The sequence below is a fragment of the Elaeis guineensis genome, chromosome 10 (assembly GCF_000442705.2).
Source record: "Elaeis guineensis isolate ETL-2024a chromosome 10, EG11, whole genome shotgun sequence".
Lineage (NCBI taxonomy): Eukaryota > Viridiplantae > Streptophyta > Magnoliopsida > Arecales > Arecaceae > Elaeis > Elaeis guineensis.
Genome location: NC_026002.2, coordinates 8,454,061 through 8,477,436, shown reverse-complemented (window position 1 = coordinate 8,477,436; position 23,376 = coordinate 8,454,061). Strand labels below are relative to the sequence as shown.

The 23,376-nt window shown below is 36.0% G+C and overlaps 1 protein-coding gene across 5 annotated transcripts in view; it reads left to right on the top strand.

Moving 5' to 3' along the window:
- Window positions 1-23,376, top strand: part of LOC105053399 (uncharacterized) — an 83,350-nt gene that overhangs the window by 32,273 nt on the left and 27,701 nt on the right. For all 5 annotated transcript variants that reach the window (XM_019853327.3, XM_019853330.3, XM_019853326.3 and 2 more), the window contains 6 exons: window positions 1,228-1,417; window positions 5,273-5,513; window positions 7,984-8,487; window positions 17,161-17,218; window positions 20,578-20,665; window positions 20,894-20,965. In XM_019853327.3, the coding sequence (XP_019708886.2) occupies window positions 1,228-1,417; window positions 5,273-5,513; window positions 7,984-8,487; window positions 17,161-17,218; window positions 20,578-20,665; window positions 20,894-20,965 (1,153 nt within the window). The remainder of the gene's footprint in view (window positions 1-1,227; window positions 1,418-5,272; window positions 5,514-7,983; window positions 8,488-17,160; window positions 17,219-20,577; window positions 20,666-20,893; window positions 20,966-23,376) is intronic.

Below are 23,376 nucleotides of genomic sequence, written 5' to 3'. Positions count from 1 at the left end.
ATGCGGTTTTTAATCTAAACTTCTTTATCAAGTTTTCCATTATAGTCTGGCTTCATTTGATGGTGGAAACTTATAATTAGCTTTTAGATTTACTTCAGTCGATATTATTGTACTGCTGAGTGGACATCATGATATGCATACAGCTGAGGATTCTCTAAATGCATCGATCAGAGGATTCATCATATGCATCGATCTTGGAATGTTCTATTATTAAGAATGCAAGGAGGAACGAACTATACTATAAGTGAAGTTCAGAGAAGGGTGAAGGAAGAGAAGCATAGAGAGTTAAAACTTAAAAGGAATGGGCCCATTGTTATCATATCGAAACTGCATTTCACATCAAAATTTTTGGCTGGCTATGGAGCACAACTCATTGCTGAGAAGGCTCCATGGAAGAATCTTTCAAGCTGGCATCCACAGATTCCACACTATTTCTTTATGAAAAATGGTGCAAGAACATGTGGATCAAAATTTGTGATTTTTGCCTTTATAATTTATTTGTTTCATGCAATGCTGTTTATCAATCCATTTGGCAAATCTATAGGCCAATCTGCACTTGAATAAAGATAAGACAGGTACAAATATTGTTAATAGTAGCACATCCAAGTAAAAATGCATGATCTTCCAAAGTTTATAAAAAAATTCAGTTTTGGGCTGCCTCAGATTTCTTCTATGGTAGAATAACTTGGTCAGATTATACCAGTGATTCTATATCATGTTTGTGATGAGCACAGGCAGTGAGTCTATGCATTTACTTTCTTTGAACTATCCAAATTTGCACAGAACATGAAAATTATCTTTGTAAGAACACTATTTAATAGAGAAAAAGATAATATTTTTATACTTTACTTTTCATTCCATGTCAAAATTTGTATTGTTGTTACAAGGTGATGCCTCTTATCTAGGTCATCATATATTGGTATTTATAATTGTGTGAAGCAAACATATCATCTTCTAAATTTTTCTCCTCCATAAAGTCTCATGAAATTTTGCTTTCCATTTTAGAATGATATAAAAAATTTAGATCACTGTATTCTAAAGATGTTAATGGACTATTGCGTGAGTTTTTATTTTATTTACTTTTTGGTTATTACTTAAATGCCACAGTTCTAGCCAGTTATCTCACTCACATTATCTTCATTCTAGTTAAGAAAGGGGTCCATTCAGCTATATTTGCGGTTTGTTTGTCTACTTGATGGAATTACATCCTTTTATTTTAATGTCCAGGTGGAGGCCCTTTAGAACGGTATAAGGAACAAAAATTATGCTGGCATTTTGGGATGCATGATGGAGACAAAGGGCAATGCACTAGTCCTGAAGTTTTTGCTAAGTTTCTTGGTTTGCTTGATTCAATTCCTTACGGCGATACTAAATTCAACACTTCAGAATCATTTGGCTTCAAGATACCTGATTTTAGGTATGTCATTTTAACCCTTTTAGGATATCCTGTATCTATTTACTAAATGGTTCTTCACCAAGTCACGCTTGTTTGACTTTCAACAAACAATACTCAGGTAGCTAGTTAACTAGATGACTTTTATATTTCATGAATATCAGAATTTGTAATGAACTTGATATAGAAGGCAAAATCATCTGCAGTATGGATGTCTTAAGGAATGCTGAGACTGTATCTGTGTGATTTCTCCCCCCTTGAATGGGAATCAACTGATGAGAGGAGATAGAGAAGGAAGCTGCAAGTGGGGATGAAATACTTTTGACCAAGATTTGCCATCTTGGTACCAGACCCCGTACCGATAAAATCCTGCTGTAATGTCGGTACACGGTTCGGTATGGTATGGTATGGTAATGTTGGTATGCTCTGAAATGGCATACTGGTACGAGGCCGGTGTGGTACGGTACGGCCCGTACCAGATGGTATGGAGCGGTACGGCATTCCATGCTTTTGATCTTTTAATCTAAGATTTTTTTAATGTACCAGATTCTGTACGGAAAAGTTATTTTTTTGCTATCTTGAAAATCATGGGACTGCAGGCTCAAGGGTTCTTCCAGTCCCTTCTTCTGCATCCTATTCTCATCTAATCTCACTAATGCAGAAAAATCACAAGGATATTGCAGCTGGTTACTTATTAGCCCCTAAGTTCAAAATTTGATGTTTAAACCCAGGTCTGATTCTGACCAACACAATTGGGTTGGCACTTGGCACAATTTCCTCTAACTTGTGCTGGAGTGATGGCGGCGGTAAATGCCAACCTGATATTGAATTGCATTGGGATGACGATGACTCACATGCCTGAGAACCAAATTATTTTTTATTTTTTTGCATTTAATCAATTTCAGTGCTTTCATGTTTTTTTTTTTTTGTGAAGAAGGATGATTATGCTTTCCTCTGTCATCAGTTATCATGATAAAGACATATAACTCCATGATTACTACTTATAGTATGAGATTATTATCTTTCTAGAAATATACTTTGTGTAATCAAATGAACATTTAAATGGTTGTGTTCAGCAATAAAAGATGATGAAGAAACAAACTTGTCCATTTTCTCAAATATCTTAGATGCATAAGAGAGAAAAATTGAGTGACATAGGCAATCAAGTCAGGATTGTTTAGTGATTTTTTTTTTCTTTTTTTCTTTTTTTTTTTTAAAAATCCAGCCATCAGTTAAACACAAAAGGATTATTTCTTTGTAGGATATAAAGATTTAGGCCTAGTTTGGGAATGTTTTTGGAGAGCCAAAAAGCGCTTTTGGCTCTCCAAAAGCACTTTTGAGCCATTTGGTGGTGTTTGATAAAAAAAATTGAAAGTGCTTTATGGTTCCCTAAAATGCTGAAAAACATTTACTTGAGAGAAGCTCCATTTTAGAGCTTCTTACTAGAAGCTCTACTTGACTAATGCTTTGATTTAATGAAATTTTTGTAGTGACTAACATACCCATGATAACATATTATATTATATTATGTTAGATTATTACATTATTACATTATATTATATTATAATAAAATTATATTATATTACAATATTACATCACATTTTATGCAATATTATATTACATTACAATAATATTATACCATGCAACCATATTTTAATATGCAATAATATATTACTATATCATGTCATGTCATATTCATCATTATACTATATAATATAATATAATATTATAATAAGATTCTATAATATAATATTATATTACATTATATTATGATATTATGTTACAAAAATCTTGGTGGGACATCTCATAGGACCGTCCTTCCATTATCTTAGCATCGTGATTGGCACATTTAGGGATATCCTCTATCCCAAATATTGAGATTAGATGGGACGGAAAGGTTGCATGTTCTGTTCCATTGGCAAATCGGGGCAGCACTACTCTACGGTATTTAAAACCTTGATAATAATATTGTAGTATGCAACAATATTTTAATATGTATTAATATTTTACTACATTTTATTATATTATATAAAATCATTTCATATTATATTGTTATACCATACTATATAATATAATTGTATATTATAATAATATTATGTTATGATACATTATATTACTATATTATTTGACATTACAATAATACTATACTAATACTATTTTACATGTAATGATACAATATATGTTATATTATATTATATCATATTTTTATCTTGATATGTCTTGGTACAGGATGGTATGCTTCAGTATGGGTCAGTATGCACCTTGGTATAAGTTGGTACGCCACGGTATGGGGCCTTGGAACAGGGCAGTATGGGGCTTGTATGTTGTATCGACTCGAAGTTTAGTTTTCTATTGGTTTCCTATTGGTATGGTATCTTATGCCCCATACTTGATGGTACGGCAAACCATGTCCACAGCACTTTAGAAATGTAGTTGTCAAACAGCAAACTATTTTTGTTAAAAGTTCTATTAGCTTAGCTCTATTTTCAAAAGCTCTACTAACAACAACAATCCTAAAGAGGGCATTGGACATTTTCAAATGCGACACTAGAAATTTTTGCTTGTTTCATCTTACTGTGCAATGTGAGAATCCATACACCCACAGATGAGCATTCTAAAACGAGATTGTTGAGGTTGATATGTGGTAATCTATCAAGAACAGAGTTAACATGCACATGCCAAAGGCAACATAATGTCCACACTCGTGAATAATGTAAAGGAGAATAGATTGAGTTGGCATGTGCATGTGCCATGGATTGTTGGTGGTCTTCTTAGTGAGAAGCTTGAATTTGTATAGGTTGTAATGTATGGATAGGAAGTTGTAAGAGAGTTTCTAAGAATAACTTTATTTGAACAAGGGCATGATTTGAAGTCTTGGTTAGAACTTCAAAAAAAATAAGTACAGTTTCACCCAGAACCAAACCAAAACCAGGGCTGGTCTTCAGAATTTTGGTTGATACTAGTTCAAACAAAATTTACCATGCATAGATGAAATTTGTGCCACTCTTTTCATTTATCTTTAAATTCCAAGAAATATTCTCCCTCTCTCTCAAAAACAGAAAGAGTTTTCCAAGTACTAAAATTAGAAGCATTGCAATATCGATCTCCAAAAAAGTTAGAATTAATTTTTTGATGCAGGATTAAGTATCCTAGTTCTTATTATCAGACATTATACTTTTGTATTGCATTGCCACTAAAAATTAAAATGATATAGAACTTAAGATGATGCGAGACATGATTTTTTTTTTTCTCTTAAAAGTTGTAATCTTTTGTTTTTTCTTCTTGAAACCATTGAAATTGTACACCCAATTGTTGCAAACAATATATTTTAAATCTTTTGTTCTCAACTTACTTTGTTTCTTTTTCCTGGATTTTTCCCTAATTTGATATTTTTGGTTCAAAGTGCCAAACTGGAGCCAAATTGCCAATAATGCAAGCCATAATTTGGCCTGGCCAAAATTAAACCAAACTTATGACCATAATTGAGTTTGTAAACCTTTGATTGAGGTGTAGTTTTTGATGGGAGCAAATGGAAATGCAAAAGCAAAAAAATTAGGCTCATCTTACTAGTAGTATTCTAGAATCTATTTTTTTTTTTTGATGGTCAGTACTTTTTGTGTTAGTACTAGTATTAACTTTGATTATCTTATATGGATTTAGGTATGTACTCAAGAGAAGGTATGATCCAACTTATGACCATAATTGAGTTTTTAAACCTTCGATTGAGGTGTAGTTTTTGATAGGAGCAAATGGAAATGGAAAAGCAAAAAAATTATGCTTGTCTTACTAGTAGTATTCTAGAATCTTTTTTTTTTTGTGATGGTCAGTACTTTTTGTGTGGGTACTAGTATTAACTTTGATTATCTTATATGGATTTAGGTATATACTCAAGAGAAGGTTTGATCGTGGATCATATGGTGAGGTTTGGTTGGCATTTCATTGGAATTGTTCTCAAGATGGTGATGCATCTGATCAGCTGCATAAAAATCTGTCTCATGTTGCTAGTTGTCCACATCTTCATCCAAACAAGTGCAACATGAGTACAAATACTAATTCATCTGATAAACATTCCTTTACTGATTCGAGTGATGATAATTTGTTCATTTTGAAGCGCATAATGGTAAGATAGTCAATTAACTCAATATACTTGTTATCAGGCAATATTAGTAGTTTAGTACTTTAGTACACAGTTGACAATACACTTGAAATTGGAAATTTTCGAACACGTGTACTTGTAGTCTTTAGTATTCTTATATTATTTGTTTATGGGGTACTTCTGTCATTAGTTTTAGATTCCTATGATATGTTGGTAAATGATTCTGCAAATCAAGGGTTGAAGTATTGGCACAGGGCCATACAGGTGCCTGTATTGGTATTTTACTCGTGCATATGGATTGGTATGATACAGTATCATACCGGCACAGGTACATCTCTTGGTGCTGGAACCACAGAATAGAGGTAAAATACCATGTGCCAATATGGTATCAATACAGGGATCTACAAGACCGCTACCTTATTAGTACAATCCACTATGGACTGATATATACTGGAACTTAAATCTTGCTGCAAATATTGATTGCTCGTGAAAATTAACTTGTCTTATTTGCTAGTAAAACTCCATTGGTTCCTATGATGGGAAAATTGAGTTTGAAATGTTTATGGTGAACAAGGATTGAAAATCAAGTATACCAACTCTATACTGGTCATAAGCCAGTATGATACAGACCAGTACCCCTTTTTTTGGCTGAACTAGGCTTTAAATACTCAGCACACTGAATCAGGGTGGATTGGTGCAGATTGGGCCTGAAATGGTTTATTATGATTCGGTACCACCTGGTATTAGTTGATAGTTAAAACTTAAAAGCATTTTTTAAGTAATATGGTAAATGTATTTTTTCTTGGTTCATTTGTCAAATCAGTGTTATCTTGAGTGCTCTTTAATCTTTCAGTATCGTTGATAAATTCATTGGTTTCCACTAACCTAATTACATTTCAATTGTTAATGCAAACATATAGTTTTTTGGTGTAGATAATAGTGCAAGTTGTGGGGCCTCATTTTTTAAATCAACCAAAAAAAAAAAACTTCTGCACAGATTGAATATGATAACACATTTATCTGCAATGCAATTTATTCTCACCGTATTATTCATAGCCTATTTTAATTATATATATGTTAATCTATTGCTCCATCGAGTGGATAAAGGTTTGCCGAACTGATATTGGAGGGGGTACCAGCTAGTGACCGGTTTGGGATGGTACAGGTCTGTACTATGTCTTTCCGCGGTGCACCGACATAGGAAGGTTGGCGAGGGAGAAGGAGAGAGGAAAAGAGAAAGAGAGGGAGAGAAAGGGAGAAGGAGAGGGAGGGAGAGAGGAGTGAGGGAGAGGGAGAGGGCTTGAAAGCCCTTATTGAAACTGTTTGCCGATTTTAATTCGAAATTGGCAAAAAAGAAATATGGATCTTCTTTTTTGAAATTGTTTCGATGAGGGCTTTCGAGCCCTCTCTCTCTCTCGGCCTCACTATCCCTCCCTCTCTCTCTCTCTTCTTCTCTCTCCTTCTCCCTTTCCTTCTATTTTGAACCAAGGGAATGTACCATGCCGATAATTGACTGGTATGGTTCGGTATGCCCATACCAGCCTGCTCAGCCCCATTCAGCAGATCTTGGTGGATATGTTGTGATATTTCACCACATCCATAACTTTCTGAAGTTTCAAATCTCGATATGCTTTTTTGCTCAAAACTACAATGGAGGTTAGAAGACCCTAACTGAAATCATTATTTAGATAGTGTAACCAAATTGCATCGAAATAATGTGCCATCAATAATACTTTTCTTATTGTTGAGACTCGAGAGGCTAAGAAATATTTTTTGATGGATCATTATGTTTTACAAATGGAGAAGAGGAAACATCTACCACAAGAAAGGATATTGAGTTGAATATGATAGCAAAGGGATCACACTGATTCCAAATAGCTGGGGTTAGCTTGTTGGTTGCAACCTAGATCACTTTGTTCCAGATTCTCAGGGTTAAACATATTACATGTAATACTCTTGGTGAATTAAGAGAACTTCTGACATGATTATTCTTTCCATTCCATCCTTGTTCTTTCTATTGCATCTCTAATTCCTTTCCATTTTTATGGAACCAATCATGTTGAACAAACAATCTTGAGTTACAATACGATTAGTCCTGTAGAACAAGGGACATGAAATATTCCTATGTTCTCTGACTATATGGCGAACAGGAAGAAACCTCTTTTGAATAACAAAAAAGAATGAAGTGTCATTATGCTGGCATAAAATTCACCACTATCATTTTTTTTAGAGTCTTATATAGAATGAATTTCTAGCCCAAATTCTTTATTACATATTTAAGTACTAATTTGATTACTGTAGGAGTGTGCGGTTATTATCATTGTTTAGTTTTGTATTTCATGATTGAGATTTTGAGGTTGAAATGTTGTATTTCTTTTTGTGTGCCTTTCCTCATTATGTACTTATCTGTTGGATATTTGTGAAATACGTAGAGCTTTAATGTCCTTCTCAGTTGTAAGACTTGAAGAATGCAAAATATTGATATTACTGTCAGGTGGAGAGAGGGACCACTGCTTATTTGAGTGGACTGCGTGAGAAGTACTTTGGTGAACTTTTCTTAAATGCTTCCAAATCTCCTGGAGGTTTGATGGCAACCGAATTATCGACTGCCTACTTGAAAAATGTGCAGCTTGATTATTCCGATCTGTTAAAGAAGAATATATCATACATGGAAGAGTTTGAATATATTTTTGATCCTACGAATAAATTTGCTACTAATTTCAGAATGACACATGTCAACTATGAAGAAGGCTTAAAACATATAGCTAGATTTGTGGAATCTTTCGAGTCAGAATCAAAGGAAATCTGGCTTGTATTTCGGAATGAAGGGCTGTCACTATCAAAGCTGATATATACAGCAGAAGAAACAAAATTGGTTACTGGTGTTGAAAGGGATGGAGTGAGAAATATCCAGGTATTACGTCCGTCCACCTGGTGGTACTGGTTGAGGACAACAGAAGCGGGACAACAAGAAATGCAAAATCTCATATGGCAGTTGGTACCGACTCATTATGCTTTTTATTAGAATTGTTCATAGCTGTTATATTTCCTATTGCAATCCTTTTTTTGTTCTTCATATTGATAAGTCTCACTAAGCATGCTTTACTCTCCATTCAAGTATGCAGTATTTCCAACTCTTGTCCATTGAATAATCATATTTTCATAGATTGCTAGCATCTTGACTATTATGAGATACTACTCTCAGTTATATATAATTCATTGAGTATATTAGTCTATGTTATTGCCGAATGCTTTAGGACTTGTTTTATAAACTTGATTTAGAAGCTGCTCAGGTTTCAATGAACCAAGCCATGTAAACTCTCAGGTTCAACTTGTTACATGAAAAAAGGTAATTGAGCTTGAGCATGTCAAGCTTGGCTTGTTTGTCATCTGAACCATGTTTGAATGAGCTTGTCATTATTTTTAAGCCACGATTTTTCAAAAAACATATTGGTGCTTGGACCAGTTTTGGTCGAACTGGTACAGTATAGGTACATCCTGCACTGACACATGGTACGTGGTTTTGTCCTAGGATGCCAAAGGTCCTACTTTTTCTGGTTTACCTTTTTTTTCTTTTTGGTTTCTATGGCTTGTTATGCTATGGGGATGATCTTTTTAGTGTTTTAGTTGCATTCTCAATGAACATGTGATATCGTAGTGTGGACATCAGTATTGACACTGATTGAGTCAACATAGATCAGTAAACTAGCGACATTTATAATTAAAAATGGCAAGTATGGTGTTGTAAAAAGAATATTCATAAATAACTCATTTTATAGATTTAATCCCAAGTAGAGTCCTGAGTACCTATGGCTCTTGTAGATATTTGAGTCGTTCATAGTCTGGACCTTGAATATTACACTAGCATGGATACCATCCCCCATCCTTGCTGGTCTTATGATATCTAATAGTAACCTGTGTGTGGCTCCTAATATTGGTGCTGCATGTGTGTAATTGTAGGAGATTAGCTATCCTGGCTAAAGGCAGTAGGAGGCAACACCATTCGTTGATCCCTGGTTGTACCCATGTTTGTAGGACAGTAGGAGGGTTAACAGCGAGTTGGATCCCTCTAGAAAAGATGAGTGGAAAATGCAAAAGCATTGTGTATGGATGGAGCTTAATGTCCACTTTGATTATCTGATGTAGTAGGAGATCCGCCTTCAACATAAGATGAGATCTGCTGTGCACTATTGCTATCAGATACATTGATTAATGTATCACAAATCTCCACTTCCTCCATTTGACATAATAGTTCTTGGCAAGGTTCCCGAAATCGGAATCGGGACCCATGTTGGCTGGCCGACGGTACGGGTCGGTATGGGTCTGTACCATACTGGATTGCGTGCGAACCGACACGAGCAAAGAAGTAAACCAAGAGGAGGAAAAGAGAGAAAGAAATAGAGAGGGGGGTAGAGAAAGAAAAGGAGAAAGGGGAAGCCCTCGGAGAGGCCGTCGGATGGCCTCCGACTGACCGCCGTGGCTATCGGATGGTGCACTCTACGCATGCGGCGTCGCGGGCATGAAACAAGGGTGATGCCCCTGTTTCAGTCTTTTTTTAAAAAAGCCAGAAAATCGTGAATCCGGCAATTGGTTTGTCGGCTTCACTATTTCTGATTTTTTAAAAAAATTTCAAAAAGTGAAGCCGGCAATGAGTTTATCGGCTTCACTATTTATCGTTGTTTTTAAAAAACACGATGAAGGAACAGGGTCGCCTCTGTTCCATGGCCACGCTTCGCCCGTGTGGTTTCCGTCGCCCGATGGCCACGACGGCCATCGGGCAAAGTCCGGCGACCCCTCCGCGAGCTTCGCCTCCCTCCGGTGCTCCTCCCCTCTTTCTTTCTCGTTCGTTTCAAAGCCCTATCGGGCAACGGTCGAGCCGCGGAGGCTTTCATAGCCCTCTGGAGGCATCTCTTTTCTCTCCCTCTCCTCTTTCTCTCTCTTCCTCTCTTTCCCTCTCCCTCCTCCGGTATACCGTCTTCGCCGGCCGAACTGTGCCGGTTCCATGCTAGTCCGGCTTGGTACAGGGTGTATCGGCCGGTTCGGTCCGATACAGAAAATCTTGGTTATTTCAATACCGTTCAAGGTTTTAAATTCCGTAGGATAGGACTGTCCCGATTTTTTTATGGAATGGGATGCGCCGCCGTCCCGCTTTGTCCCGACACTTGGATAGAGAATGTCCCAAGATGTCCCGATCGGAATGCGGGGATGCTAGTGGGACGCCCTGTGTCAGGTACCCCGTCCGGGTGTCCCACAGGACGTCCCATTGGAACCTGAATCCCATCGACTTCCCCCTATCATCTAAATTTTGCCGTTAACTCAACTTTTAATTTGCCAGGTGCACATGTAATCTTCCTTCCTTTGAACATAGCTTCTTATAGCTGGCTCTCCAATTTCTTTATGTGACTCACCCCATAACCTTGGTTTTATGTGCTCTAAGTTGCATCACCTCAGGATTGGATAGCATCTCCTCGTCATGAACCTTATGGCCCTAATCACGCATGGTGTGCATGAACCTCTTTGCCATACTGGTGAATGGACTGAGCCCTTGAGAATAACCATCACCACCTCCACACTATCCATCTTGACTTACAGACTCATCATTGGAACTATCATAATCATCATTTTGGTATTGCGAGATGATTTAGGCAAGTCAGGATTTGATGGCTGTGGTGTCTTGCCATCATCTTCCTTGATTGGTATCTCTTCAGTTGCCTCAATTGGATTGATGATTTGCGCTTTCCCCTTGTATTTGCCTGGCATACAACCTTGATTGGTCTTGGCCTGGACACCATGTTGTGGCGAACATTTGCTAATCGAATGTCTGACTTATATTGGACATCCAGCCAGGTCTTACTTGTGGTGGATGGAATATTTTCCTCTTCCCATCTTTCCGCATTGTGCACATCCACCTCCTTCATGATGGTTCTGTTTGGTTGTGGAGGATCCAAGGTTTTAAATCCTGTGGGATGGGGTTGTCCGGGTTTCTTGTCCCACCCATGTTGGCTGCGGTTTCAATCATACATCCTGATAGATATCCTTTGTCTCTCTCCTATTATTTTTTCCTCTCTTTCTTTCTTTCTTTTTCATCTTTCTTTCTTTCTCTTCTTTCTTTCCTCCCTTTCTTTCTTTTTCATCTACCTTCCTCTCTTTTCTTTTCTTTTCTTTTTCTTTTTTTCTTATCCCTTATTTCTTTTTTCCTTTTCCTTCTTTCTCTTTCCTTTATTCCTTCTTCTCTTTCTTTTTTCTTCTCTCTTCCTTTCATTCTTTCCTTCTTCTTCTCCTCCTTTTTTCCTTTCACTTTTTTCTTTTTTAATCTTTCCTTCCTTTTTCTTTCTTTCCTTATTCTTCTCTTTCTCTGTATGGATGGGTTTTGGAGTCCCGATCCTATCCTAGTCCTGTTTTCTCACAGGAATGAGATGGGATAGTTGGGAACACCCCCCACTCACTGAGACATTAGACCTTGGAAGGATCCCTTGCCTCATCTAGCATGGGCTCATCTCAAGTCTGCTGATCTGGAACCCAACTAATATCAGATTTTCACCAGGATGAATAAAGTCATTGGGGCCAATGGATCTTCCCATCTATTCTCCTTGTCTTGGCTCAAGTACTTTTATTACAGCCTCATGTTATTACATGTGAAAACCAAGTTGTGCAGCGTCTTGCTCACAAGGTTGTTTCATAGCTTGTTGTGGTTCAGGGCAAAGGTAGTCTAGTGCTGCTCGCACCTGCTAGATGAGATGGTTTTTTGAGAGAACTTGGCTGGCAATCTTCCTATTTGGACGCATCGGTGTCCCACTAGACCCACCTCTCCCTTTCATCCAAATAATTCAGGATTACATAAGAGTTAGGAACATTAAATCCTATGAACCCTAGAAGATTTAATCATATTTTTATAATTCATAAATTTCATATTTGAAAATATTTATTGTCATATAATTTCTGTCGAGGAACAAAATGCAAGCTAAATAGTTTAAACTTTTCTTGTTAATTGTTGATGCATGTTCCATGTTGTTGTTAGTTAATTGAAGTTTTATGATCTTAAGCAGTTTTACTTTAAAAATAGCTAAAAAATTACCAAAAAATGTTAATCAACAAAATATAAGATAGTTATTTTAAAATTTATCTTGTTAATTATCAACACATGTTCAAAACTTTTTCTTACTTCTAATCATTTTTTTTATTTTTTAAACAATTTTCCCTTAAAAATAGTTAAATGAGAAAAATCATTTATTTATTAAAATGCATGACAATGATTTATATAAAATGCATTTACATTTTAGAACATCAGTTCATTTTTCTTTATTAGAATGTCTGTATTTTAATTACTTTTTGATAAAAATTATCTAAATAATCATAACTGTTTTGTAAAATAGATTTATTTAGTGGCTTTTGTAGCCACTCACCATTGGGTGCAACATATATTTTTCAGTCGTTGATTGGATTCATGCTGCAATTTTTTTCATCCCTAAATTCAATTTGTTTTCTAATACATTTTAATTCAAATACATAGAATTGAGGAAAATAAAATATTAATCAAAAAATTAAATCATCGTCTTGTATGGTGCTGTCCAATCTACAATATATCTGAAATTCAAGAAAAATGTAAAAATTTGTCATGGCTTCCCCTAATTTTTTTGATTTTTGCATTTTGGCCATTTTCTGAAAAAGAAAGGGGGAAGGACCTTAGTGATCCAACGACCCTCTCTTCAATGCTTCTGGCTTCCTCTTCTTGCCGAGATCCTCCTGGTCTCCTTCTCTTTCTCTCTCTCTCTCTCTCTCCTTCCTCCCCTCCCTCTCTCCTCTCTCACATTCTCATGGCTTGGCAAAAGGAGAGGCAGAGCCTCTCACTCGTTGCCTAGGAGGGAGGAACACCTCACATGGCCCTCTTTATCCCCCATCCAATTTAAAAAGATTTTTCTCCTGTGGAGGATGCCTACTGAGCCACTTGAGTCACTGTTAGTGCTGAGTACCAACATGCAAATGGGAAGCCAAAACATACATTGTACCCAAACTAACGTCTGTATTAACACTTGCCTCTTTGGCTTGGCTGGGATGCCCCATTTTAGGCAATTTTGGCAACCTAATGGATGTCCTAGTGTCATTTTCTAGCTGGAATGATAAGATGCTGATTGTATCATTCTTTTTAGTGGTATTCAAGGTTTTAAATCTTATAGGATGGAGGTGTCTCGGTATCTCCATGGAACGAGATGTCTCGTTGTCCCATCCTGTCCCGACAGCTGTCCTGATCATGCATTCCGATAGATATCCTCCTTTTCTCTCCCCTTCTTTCATTTCTTTCTTTTTTTTCATTTCTTTCATTTCTTTATTTTTCTTCTAGCTTCCTTTCTTTTCTCTTTTTGTTTCCTTTTCTTATCTCTTCCTTTCCTTTTTTTTCCTTTTTCTTATCCTTTCCCTTTCCTTTCTTTTTCTTCTTCTTTCCTTTCATTTTTTCATTTTTTTCTTTTTTCATCTTCCTTTCTTTCTTTCCTCTTTCTTCTCTTCTTGCATGGATGGGTTTCAGAGTCTCGACCCTATCCTGATCCCATTTTCTCACAAGAATGGAATGAGATTATCAAGATGCCCCCTGTTCCGTTGGGACGTAAAACCTTGATGGCATTTAAAACCTTGATTTATTTTTTGCAAACTCAAAGTCTTCAATCTTGGGTTGTTTATTAGTCAAGCTTTTAAGGATGTTTGAGCTTGGGTCACTTCCTAGACAAACAAGGTTGAACAAGACTATCTCTAATCCGAGCCCAAGCTGTATATGAGTGGTTTGGTTCTTTTACGGCCCTATTACCAGATATGATTTTTTTGCTATGAAACTCAATTTTTTTTTCAGGCAAGAAATTCTTTAAGAACTGTGATGTTATATTCTCATACAAGGTGCACCATCCTTGTCCTAATTTAGAAAGTTTAGTCAGTATGATTGTTCATAGATTGTCATGCATCTTTTATTTTTTTGACAGGTTTATCATGAAATAAATTATTTTCTTCAGTTTTCATGTATTCTCAGATTGTCTGAATGACAATGGCTGTTTCAATTATTTGGCTAATATTGCATTCTTAAATAGCAAGTTCATTGTAAGTTTACAAACATAGACCATGTGCCCAAGTTAAAACATAATTAAGTATAAAATCTTGGTTGCTGGTGATGTAATGTTTATTGAGGCTCATGTATTGGCAATTAAAAGGTTTTGAGATTTCAACAAGATGGTAGTATGTTGTATGAATGATGACTTGTTTTTAAGTGGCCATATATAGAAATAAATCAGGTATGTGATTGGAGACATGCATATGAATATAATATTTTCATATGAACATTTACATTGAACTCGCATCGAACATGTGTAATGAGGTAGGCATTAATTAAATAAGGTTTGAATTTTGAAAGCTCATTACAGATTTTGATGATTTTGGTAGGTTCAGTGGCTTTCATTCTAGTTTTTGTAATTGGGACCATATTTTATAAAAAAATGGTCAACTAAAACCAAGGAATCAAAATCTGTGGCATAAAGTTTGTATTGACCTTGGTTTTATGTATCAAATCTTACCAGTTTATATGCGGCATACCATCCCTTATTGGTAAATAACTGGTAGGGTATAAGGGCTCGATATGATACTTAACCACCACATGGTATGGGTGCTATATCAACTTAGCACCTTTATGATATGTTAGTCGAGGGGCAAACTATACTTGTCGTATCGTACTTGTAGGGTACCCATATGGGACTTGATAAGGACTTGTAAAACCTTGGTGCTAACTAGTATAGCCTTGAACTATTATAATAGGGCCACCCCAAGAATGGTCGAAATGGGTAGTTCTAGCACCCTTATATTAGGGCAGGTTTAGGCTAGAATTGGCTGTAAATTTAACCAAATAGTGTGATATTGGTAATTCGACTTAGTTTTGCCATAAACTTTTGTTCCCATTTCCATCATGTAAATGTGGGAACAATTGAGGAGAGGGCAGACCACTAACACAGACTACTCAATTTATATACATGAATATGATTTAAGTACATGACAATTTACTAATGATCCTAGATCTAAATAGGGAGCAACCCTTTAGCTGAGTTCAATTAAAATACTCAAAACAAAAATCAAATTCCTTGATAATTAAAGTTGATTTCTTAGTTTTAGTTCAAATTCTAGAATCTCAGGGCTCAATCAAAGTTTTAGCTTTTAAATGGTAAGGTACCCTAGATCTTAAAAGCCAGGCTTTATTTTATCCATTTATCCATACATTGTTAAAACAGTAAGGAAAGTCATACCCTAGTCTATGAAGCATCTCACCTAAAATCAAGGTTTTAAATCTCGTGGGACAAAGGTGTCCTGGTTTCTCCACAGAACGGGATGCCCCACTTTCTTGTCCATCCTGACGGCAGTCCCAGTTATGCATCTTGGTGGATATCCTCTATTTTTTTTTTCTTTTTCTTTCCTTTCTTTTTTTTTCCTTTCTTCCTTTTCTTTCTATCCCTTTACCTTCTTTTTTTACCTTTCCTTTTACTTTCTTTTTCTTATCCCTTCCTTTCTTTTTTTCATTTTTCTTCTTCTTTACTTTCATTTTTTCCTTTTCTTTATCTTTCCTTCTTTCTTGTTTCTTCTTCTCTCCTTGCGTGGATGGTTTCGGTGCCCCAAGCCCGTCTCAATCCCGTTTTCTCATAGAAACGAGACGAGATGACTGGAATGCCCCCTATCTTGTTGGGACGTTAAACCTTTTCTAAAATTGTAATAAACAACACCTAATGCTTTAGCCTTTAGTACAATTATTTGTATTCAAATATTGGGTTATACACCTATGTGTATGTATATATATTCTTCTATGTATGTGGTGGGTTATTAAATTTCAATTATTAATTCATATCTTAATGTGGCATTGAGGCAGAGGACTACATTTCTATGTTGAGAACATTATCATTATTGTTCACTAATATTGTAAATGCATCCTTTCTTTGTTCACTTGTCAAATTAATGCTTGTATTCGACATGTCATCTTCAATCTTGATAGCATTCGGTATCATTCAGTAATTCAATGTTTCCAATAAACATTGCATTTCCATTGCTAGTAAGCTTTCAATGCATTTTTAGTTGCAAATTACATTATTTAATAAACTAGCAATGAAGAAAAATTTCAACACACATCAAGTAGGATGAGTAAGGTACTTAATTCAATAACTCATCATATATCTATGAAACAAAAAAGCCTTAAAATAGCAAGACATGGGAAAAACAGCAAGAAATAATTTTTGAGATGAAAATAGGCCATACGAGGGAACATTGGCTGTATCAAGCTGTATTTCACATATGTTGATGACTTGGCATCTATATTATTTTACCTTTGATGTTTTTGTTGCATCAGTAACAACATGCATGTCAAATATGTTATAGATGTTATTTTGTGTAATATCAATCTAAACACGCTATTATTTTGATATTATATTGGTCACATGTTTGTTACGAAGGCTGCAAAAATAGTGTGGGAAAATAAAAATAATTTATTCTTTGTACCTAAATTGTGGCTTTTAGTGTATCTTTTTTGTCATTTATATTGATTTGTTCTAGTGGTTATTTCGTTGTGGCTAGATATTTTTATTGGTGTTTTTGGTTTGTTTGTCAATTTGGGTTATTTTTATGCCTATGTTAATAATGCATTCTCTTTCTGTTGATGTAGTTGATGGCTTTGAAGTCTTGCCATGATCGTAATATCACTCATAGAGATATTAAACCTGGTATAGATGTCCCATCTTTGTTTTACATTAAATGCTTATGTTTCCTTTTTTGCCATCCTACTACATGTCTGCATAGTTTTTGCCTCTCTCTTGATGTGTTATGATGTGATTATGAGAATAAATTTTGGAAGCAATTCATTTTAATTTTTTAGAGTTATAGGCTTATAGCATTAGGTTTAATGTAACTAAGGGATTTGATTGTCCACCCAGAAGTTTGATTATGCTGTACATAATCCCTTTTCCTGTGTCATTTTCAATTTTCTAATCTCTGACCAGGATAGGATTGTGTTTTCAAATCTGAACACTAGGAGCAAGTAATGTAGAAATGAAACTAGCCCAAGGATAGGGTGATGAACTTTGAATGGGAAAAGATAACATCTTCTAGAAACAATTATTGAAGAAAGCTGGAATTTGAGAACTTGACCAAGGTGTTGCTGGACTATATAATGGAAGTTGCTACCAGAAGTTTTTGGACCAAGGTTTCAGGAATCGATACCGAGATTTGTATCGGTTCCTGATCGATATTGTACCATACCGTACCATACCAATTATTAAAAAAAAAAAAAAATCTATCTAGCAACATTAAAAAAAAAAAGAAGAAAATTGGGCCGAACTGGACCGAACCAGCCTTGAACCATATTGAACCGACCCAAACCATCCGGTTTCAGGCTGTTCGGCCTTGAACCATACCGAACCGACTGGTACAGTGCGGTTCGGGGCGTATTTTGAAAAACCGGCCTGAATTGGATTGGTTCCCTGCCGATATGATACGGTATGGGGTGTACCGGCCGGTTCGGGCCGGTACGGAATGCCATGTTTTGAACAATCTAAGGGCAAAGAAATTCATATTAATGAAACCATGTGGGTAACTACTGAGTAAGAGTCAATTAAGGGAGAATAAATCGTCAAGGAGTGACAACATCAAGTATTTTGAAAGCTAAGAGAGTTGCAAACACTTTTGGGTAGAAACTTGCACCATTTGGAATCCACCATGAAAGGGAGCAGAAACAAGAACTTCTCAAGAGATGGTTGTGTTTGAATTTGAAAGTAGGCTAGTTTGTCTAATATATGACTTTAGTTATATACAGGACATGTTCCCATGAGGCATCAATGGCAAACTCCTCCCAGAATTTTTATGATAACAACTCCCAAATAGTCATCCCACATTTCAAAAAGAGTTGTTCACAAGTAATTATAGATCAGTTTTAACCAACTAGACATTAATGACAACCACTCTCCATCGATGCTATTCAAACACATTTTTAATCTGCCTGGAACTAATGACACTTGGACATGGCAAGACATGGCTGGACACTCCACTTTGAAGGGTCATGATAATGTCAGCAAAAAGTGTTTGACACTTGGTTTTATTTGGAGTGTCTTGTAGGGACTTGATCTTGAGTGATGGACACCTTCGGTGAAGTGTCCTTAAGATTTTCTGGACATTTTAAGTGAAGTGTCCTTAAATTTTCCTGGACACTTAAAAGGTAAGTGTGATTATTTTTAGTATAAAGTGATCAAGATACAAATATATCATGGTTAATTATGAATATAAATATCTCAACAAAATAAACCTAGCAAATACATTAGACAACTTGCAAGCTGGTGGTTATTCCATTTTTTTGGTTGCTAAATAACTTCTCTTGTTCTATGTTTCCCCTTTTTGGGATGAGCATATAGAATCATAGATACACACAAACATATATGTATATATGTATGTGTGTGTGTGTGTGTGTGTCTATATCTATATCTATATCTATCTATATATGTATATGTCATGTTCTCGTGCCTAGAATTTTGAATGCTGTCATGTTTGACACCTGAGGGAATTTTGACACTTGGCACTCGTGCCAAGTTTATTCTAGGGAACACCGACTTTAGGACCCTGTTTGTAAGAGGATCTGGACTACTATTCCCTTAAGGTGTTTAGTTGATAAGCCAATGTGTTATTCTCTACTGTGGCATCCTATTAGATTCAGTTTACCTTATGTATATACTGGGTAGCAATGATTGCACCAAGCTCCATCTTATAAGTCACATTTCTTAGTGCAGTTAAGAGTTCCTCATCCAATTGGATGCTTGAGATTGTATATTATACTTTGGATTGGGGTTGTAAACTACCAATTTATGTATTTGATTTAGTTAGTAAACAAAAGCTTGTTTGGTTCCTATAGATCTTCATGTAGATCATTGCTTGCATCACTTGTTGATGTATTTTGTGCATCTTATTGTATGTTGCTCTTGTTGCAATATTCCTATACATATTATATCAAAGATTATACTTTGGGGACATCCTAACTACTCCACCCCCCCCCCCCCACCTCCCCCACTTCTTTTTTGTCAATGCTGCTGCCATTGAGCAGCATATGGTATGGGAACAATCATTTTTGGAAGTGATCTACGCTGGGACAGTTGAGAAATGACATCTCTTCAATTCTATTAATTTTCTTTCTATTTATTCTATCTATGCATCTAAGTTCCTTATTATGTTTACCTTATGTCTTTCTCATGTCAACTCGTTATTAATTATTCGTTATTGCTGGTTTTCTGGTAGATATTTAGTTTTAGTAGTGCACAATCACACGCTATGTAAAGGTGCCTCACCACATTGTCCACCTTATATGCGAGACTTTCTCACCTATCTACTTATCTGTTGTTTGTGAAGCTAAGGTACTGATTATCTATTGGAGGAATTTCTATTGCTCAATAATAATTGCATCCATGAGTCCATATGTTACGCTAATGTTGAACTGAATTACTGTAGGTATTAATTTTATTCCCTATTATTGTCAAAAGCTTTTTAAACTAATTCTAAGTTAATGTTCTTCTCTACTGGCATTCATCAATAAAACCATATCATTGACATAGAGTCACCCATGGTCATCCTCCAAAAGTATATGAATTTTGCATCTATAGAAAACATAGAAAGTTTAGATGTATGAAAGTTGACCTCTTGTGAAGTTTGATTTCCATAAGAATTTCCTAACATCTTTCCTATATAGCTATTATATTTAATATATGCTTTTTTTTGTATACCCATAATTATATATTTCTTCTTCATTGTTCACTAATCAAGTTTTCTTTAAGTATATTAATTAAATACAATATGATCTGACTAAAGGTCACATTCTCTTTGCCGGCATGCATGTGCATATATGTAGTTGTGGCCCCCAATACCTAAACAATATGTGCTTACATTGACTGTCTGTTTTTCTTATTTTATTGGGTACATATTATTTGTCATAAACTACGTGATTTAAGCATAGTCATTGAATAGTATTTGTGAATTTTGTGGATTTATAACATATTTGAGTCCTTCAGATATAATGCTAACGTTTATGTTTTTTCTTTTGTGAAAGAAAACATGATTGTATGTTTTGAAGATGTGGACACTGGAAGATGCTCAAGGGAAATTCCTAGTGGAGTAAAACCAAAGCATCTCAGAATGTACAGTCTTCTTTTATATTCTTGTATCTTGCTCTTAGACTCTTTATAGAAGTGTACATTCATTCATTAAATAAATATCATTTCAACAATCAGAATATTGAAAATTCAACATGTTTTGAAATTGAATAAAATAAATAAATGATATATTAGTCATGATTTCCTCTAAGTTGGACTTGCTATTCTTTTATTAAATTGAGTGGTGACAGCTGTTTGTTTTCCATTATTTAGGCGAATTATTGATTTTGGTAGTGCCATTGATGATTTTACCTTGAAGCATTTATATGGGTCCGGGCCAACTAGGTACAATTCATTATCCTTGTTTAATAATCCTCTTAAGTTTTTTTAGCTTCTTGAATAAACAATTTTCTTATTTAAATTTGTATCATAAATTAATATCTAGTGTTTTTCTGATGATAGTTCCTTGCTTTCTTGAGGTATCATTGTCATTTTTACTACAAAAACCGAATAGGCTTTTGTATGTATGTATTACATATGCATGCATGTATGTATACAATACATATGCATAGTTCGCCGAACCGCTCCGATTTGGATAGTTTGGGGCGTGCTGAACCGTAACGGTGGCTAACCGATGCGGTTTGGGTGTTCTATTCGGAACATCAGCGAAAACAACACAAAGGAGAAGGAAAGAGAGAAAGAGAGAGAGAAGAGGGGAGGAAAGGAAAGAGAGGCCGGTGGTGGCCCGTCGAGGCCATCGAGCCTCTGGGTCTCTACGGTTATCCACGAGATGTGAGAAGAGAGAGATAGAAAGAGAGGGGAAGGGAGGAGAAAGGAGGGTAGGCGGCGGGGAGGCCGTCATAGGGCCGTCGGAACACACTCCGTGACAAGACGGCGCAAAACACCCCCATGGCCGTAGCTGGTTCGAAATAGGGGCTTCATTATGTATGGTGTTTTTTAAAAAATCTGATGAAACAGGGACAAAGCCCCGGTTTTGAACCCATGGCGGCCGTGGGGGTGTTTTGGGCCGTTTGACGGCCATTCGACAGCCCTCCGACGGCCTCTCCGCTGCCTTTCCCTCTCTCCTCCCATCCCTTCCCCTCTCTCTCTATCTTTTTATTTTCTTCGTGGAGGACCGTGGAGCCCAGGAGGCCTTGGCAGCCTCTGCGGCCCTTCGTGGCTACCACCGACATCTCCACCAGTCTCCCTTTCCTTCCCTCTCTCCCTCCCTCCCCCAACTCTCCCTCTCTTTTCCTCCCTAGTTCATCTCCCATTTTCGTGTCGGTTCGGGCCCCATATAGTTCAGTATGGGAGCGTACTGACTCATATCGCCAGCCGGCCGGCACGGCGTCTGGTTCCAAGTGGGCGATCTTTACACATACATATATACATTACATACATACATTACATACAGATAGATAGATAGATAGTTCTTCTTTCTTATTTTACGAAACAAAAGATTGCAGATAATAATTGTTAAAAATTTATTTACTTATCAGTATTGCACCTATAGATGTGGAATTCTAGACATCAAACACTATCTCTCGTTTAGCTCTTTTATCCTTTTCTTTTAATCATCATTGACTGCAATGGATACAACAATATGCCAAGAAGCCTACAATATGGTTGATTAGATTTCTACCATCAGTGATCAAATCTAAATTAACCTTCTAATAAGTGATGCTGAAATTCTAGCCAATACAACTTTGGTCATGGCTGCTTTTACCTTTTAATTTTCCTTTTCAAAGCTTTGTTGTTCAAAAAGCATGTATATTTGTTGTACTTATGAAATTTGGTGATTTGGGAGCCTCACCAATAATGCCACAAATCTTAAAAAAAACTGATGAGGTGATGTAAATCTGGTTGATTTTTTTTTTTTTCTTTAAAGGTTGTTGAGTTGGCCTGATCTGCAATGTATAAACATTTTATTAATTTAAGCTTTATGTTTTTAAATTACTTCTTAGAGAAGATATTTGAAATTGTAAAAATAAGTTATATAGAAATAAGTTATTACAAAAATTTAGTACCCTTGTTTGTGTTTTAATTGTTAATGTGCTACATTAATTGCACACTAATCAATTTAATTTTCAACACGTTTGGTTTCATCCCAAGTGTACATCTTGTATAAAAGCTGTAACAAGCTGAAACCTTAGCCAAAAAGACTAGCTAAGTTGTTATTTTGTATCCTTGGCCTTGCTTAAATGCCTAGGACCTCACCTAATACAATTGATGTGGGACTAAACAACTGACAAGTCCTCTCATACTCCTATTTAAGTTCTGGTGACCTTGTTAAAGAAAGAGCCCAACACAAAGATCAAATTACAATCACCACAATTGGCTCATGGTCAGCCCTAAAGCGGCCCATGGTGTAGCATCCCATAGTCACATGGGCTATGGGTCAAGTCAGCTCAGATATTATTTGTAATGACCCAAGAGCTCACACAAAAAATTCTAGCCAAAAATTATTTGGAATTTTCACCCTTGTATACCTATAATCTTCCTAATGCACAATTGATGGGGGACTAAATACACCCACACATGTCCTAACAAATGTAGCATCGAAATCGATCAAACTGAATCGCATTTACTCAAGTTGATCATTTTACATAGTTGCCCAAGGAGTTGATCGACAAAATCCCTCAAAAGATTTGATATTTTGTCACTAATCTGATTTTGCAAATTAATTAAGAAAATATTAAGTAGGTAAATATTTTCTAAGAAACATAGTGTTTATTTCATATTGCATGTTTAGTTCT